Source organism: Hakea prostrata, chromosome 4 (genome assembly GCF_041222555.1).
Source record: "Hakea prostrata isolate BN-2017 chromosome 4, UWA_Hpros_2, whole genome shotgun sequence".
NCBI lineage: Eukaryota > Viridiplantae > Streptophyta > Magnoliopsida > Proteales > Proteaceae > Hakea > Hakea prostrata.
The window spans coordinates 21,721,606-21,724,436 of NC_142603.1; the positions used below are offsets into that span (position 1 = coordinate 21,721,606).

Genomic DNA, 2,831 nt, shown 5'->3' on the forward strand with positions numbered 1-2,831 from the left:
TAACTTCCTTCAATTCATCAACAGTTGAGTAGATGTAGTATGCATGACATTAAGTGCTTGCATTTTGAACTTGACCATCTTCTTTAATTGTTCTTTGTATTATTCGGGAAAAAAAAAATCTCACTATAAATGTAAAAGTTGTTTTCAAATACAAATTGAAAGTAATATATAATTATCATGCTTGTATGACAATTAAAAGAACAACAAAATTGATGATCTGAATGATAGAAAAGGAAAATCAAATCCACAATATAAATGACAATTAAAAGCAGAAAGAATATAGGAACAATTTGGAATTTTTTTTCTCTCTGTTTAATTGTAAAGGCTCAAGTCTTCCTGTTGAGTTCAAAGACATACTTGATGATTGAATCTTTGATTGGCAACAACCCTGGGAACTCCTTTTGTAGTTTTGAAGCATCTAACTCATTGTTACTCCTTGGGGCCACTATCACCTTAGCTTGTTCTTCCAAATCAAAGTTCACCCAATTGAAATTGGGATCTATGTAATCCCTATACATCTCTAATATCTCATTGTGACTTATTACACCTGGGTTTGTGAAGTTCCAAATTCCTCTGCAATTCCTCTTTGCCATTTCAAGTGAGATTGGTATAAGTTCATCTAGCACAGTCATGCTATTGGGTATGTTAACTACTTTGTTGTAGCGCGAGATTTTGGTGATGAAGTTCCTCGGATTACTAAGATCAGAGGAGATTGGCATCCGAACTCTAAGGGTGCAGACATTCTCATATTCTTTCAGGAGCTCTTCCACCTACACACAATCACCATGTAATAACAATCAGAAGTAATGAAATCAAGTGCAGTGATCTAGAGATTTCAGCAAGAATTATTATTCTTACCATGGCTTTAGTCTTGGAATAGAAAGAACCGATGAAATTTGGTTTGTCCTCTTCCTTGAAGCCAATACCTGACCCTTTTGGGTGCTCATTATCATACTCAAATATGCAACCTGTAGCAAAATTCATCATCAGAAGTCCTTCCTCTTTACAAACATCTGCTAATGTAAGTGTTCCCACCACATTGGTTTTGATGGTCTCTACTTTGTGTGATTCACACCAATCTACATTCGGCCTGCCTGTCACCCCGGCTGCATTGAACACATGAGTAGGCCTTACTCTCTTCAGATCCTCCACAATTGATCTTCTATCTTCCAATCTCCCCTTGCCATATTCAAATTCTATACCTTCATTTTTGCAGAGTCCTCCTAGTAATCCACCTATCCAACCTGTTCTCCCATATATCAACAATTTTAAACCTGTGGTTGATCCGTGCTCTTCTCTCTTATAACCATATTGAACAAAGTAAGCATCTTCATCAGAAAGTCCCATCGCTAAGGTTCTCGGGTGAGGGAGAAGAGCACCACTCACATCACCCCACCAGTCATGGTGTTTCTTGTACCAATCCAGTGTCATCTTTAGTCCTTTCTCCCAAGAGGTTCTTTCCTCCCATCCTAACTTCTTGAGCTTTTGATCATCCAAGAAGTATCGCTTGTCGTTGAAAGGGCGATCTTTAACAAACTTTATAACATCTTTTGCATTCAATCCCATGAGATTGCAGACATCTCCTGCCACATCAAGCACTTTTCTCTCCCTCTGGGTGCCGATATTATACACATGCCCAAGGACACCTTTGTGAAGCACAACGTCAAATGCCTCTGCAACATCATCACAATACAAATAGCTCCGTACATTTGAACCATCACCATGAATAGGCAACTGTTCACCCCTCATTGCGAGGAGTATGAACTTGGGGATAAGCTTCTCGGGGAACTGGTTTGGGCCATAGACGTTGTTACCTCGAGTAGTAATCGTGGGAAGACCATAGGATCTGCGATAAGCCATGACTAGCATTTCTGCTCCAGCCTTGGTAGCTGAATAAGGATTAGTTGGGAGGAGTTGAGAGCCCTCAGGGTTACCTATATCGCTCTCCAGATCGCTTTCACCATAAACCTCATCAGTACTAACATGGATAAACCTCTTGATCCGGCCAGTAACTCTACAACCCTCAAGGAGGACATGGGTGCAATAGATGTTATTAGTAGTGAACTCAAATGAATTACCAAATGAATTGTCCACATGGGTCTGTGCAGCAAAGTGCATTATAGTGTCAATATCTTCCGCAATCAAGAGGTGATTGACAAGGTCAGCACTAGCTATATCACCCTTGACAAACTTGAAGTTGGGTAAGGATTGTGAAGGGAGGAGATTCTTGAGGCTGGAACAATAATCAAGCTTGTCAAGAACTACGATTTTGTAGTCTGGGTAGTTCTTGATGAGTCGATTTGTTACATGTGAGGCAATGAACCCTGCTGCACCTGTTATCAGAATGTTCTTTGGAGTATATTTATCTGGTGGAGCTGCCATTCTCCCCCTCTCTCTTCTCAGTTTCTCCCTTTCTTCACAATTAGAAAAAAGAAGAAGAAGAAGAGCACAATGAAAGAAACAGTTAGCTAGATCTTAACAAATGCTTGAAATCTGAATAAATTCATTCAAGTCCCCTAAAATGTAAGTAATTGGAAACCCAGTTCTAGTTTTACCATTGCAGGCTGACATCAAATTTGTTGGATCCACCCAAGAAATAAACCCAATCAGAATGGCTAATCAATACGATCGATTAGGTGTTTATTAGGAGATCTCTTAGATGGACCCACTGATTTCAATACTCTAGGGGACAGTTAAAAAAACCATTCAACCAAGAACATGTAGCAACAAAGAAGATGAACTGAGAAGCAGATGAGAGAGAGAGAGAGAGAGAGAGAGAGAGAGAGAGCTTACATATTGTGAAATCCACTTGCAGGTTGCAATAGCAGCTT

General features: G+C 39.7%; 1 protein-coding gene across 1 annotated transcript; it reads right to left on the bottom strand.

The window, feature by feature from the left end:
• Positions 1-326: 326 nt before the first annotated feature.
• On the bottom strand, positions 327-2,382 carry LOC149018485 (trifunctional UDP-glucose 4,6-dehydratase/UDP-4-keto-6-deoxy-D-glucose 3,5-epimerase/UDP-4-keto-L-rhamnose-reductase RHM1-like). The gene is made up of 2 exons (XM_089154371.1): positions 859-2,382; positions 327-770 (listed from the first exon to the last, which is right to left on the bottom strand). Exons 1-2 carry the CDS (start codon positions 2,380-2,382, stop codon positions 327-329), a joined length of 1,968 nt encoding a protein of 655 aa, XP_089010497.1.
• Positions 2,383-2,831: the final 449 nt, after the last annotated feature.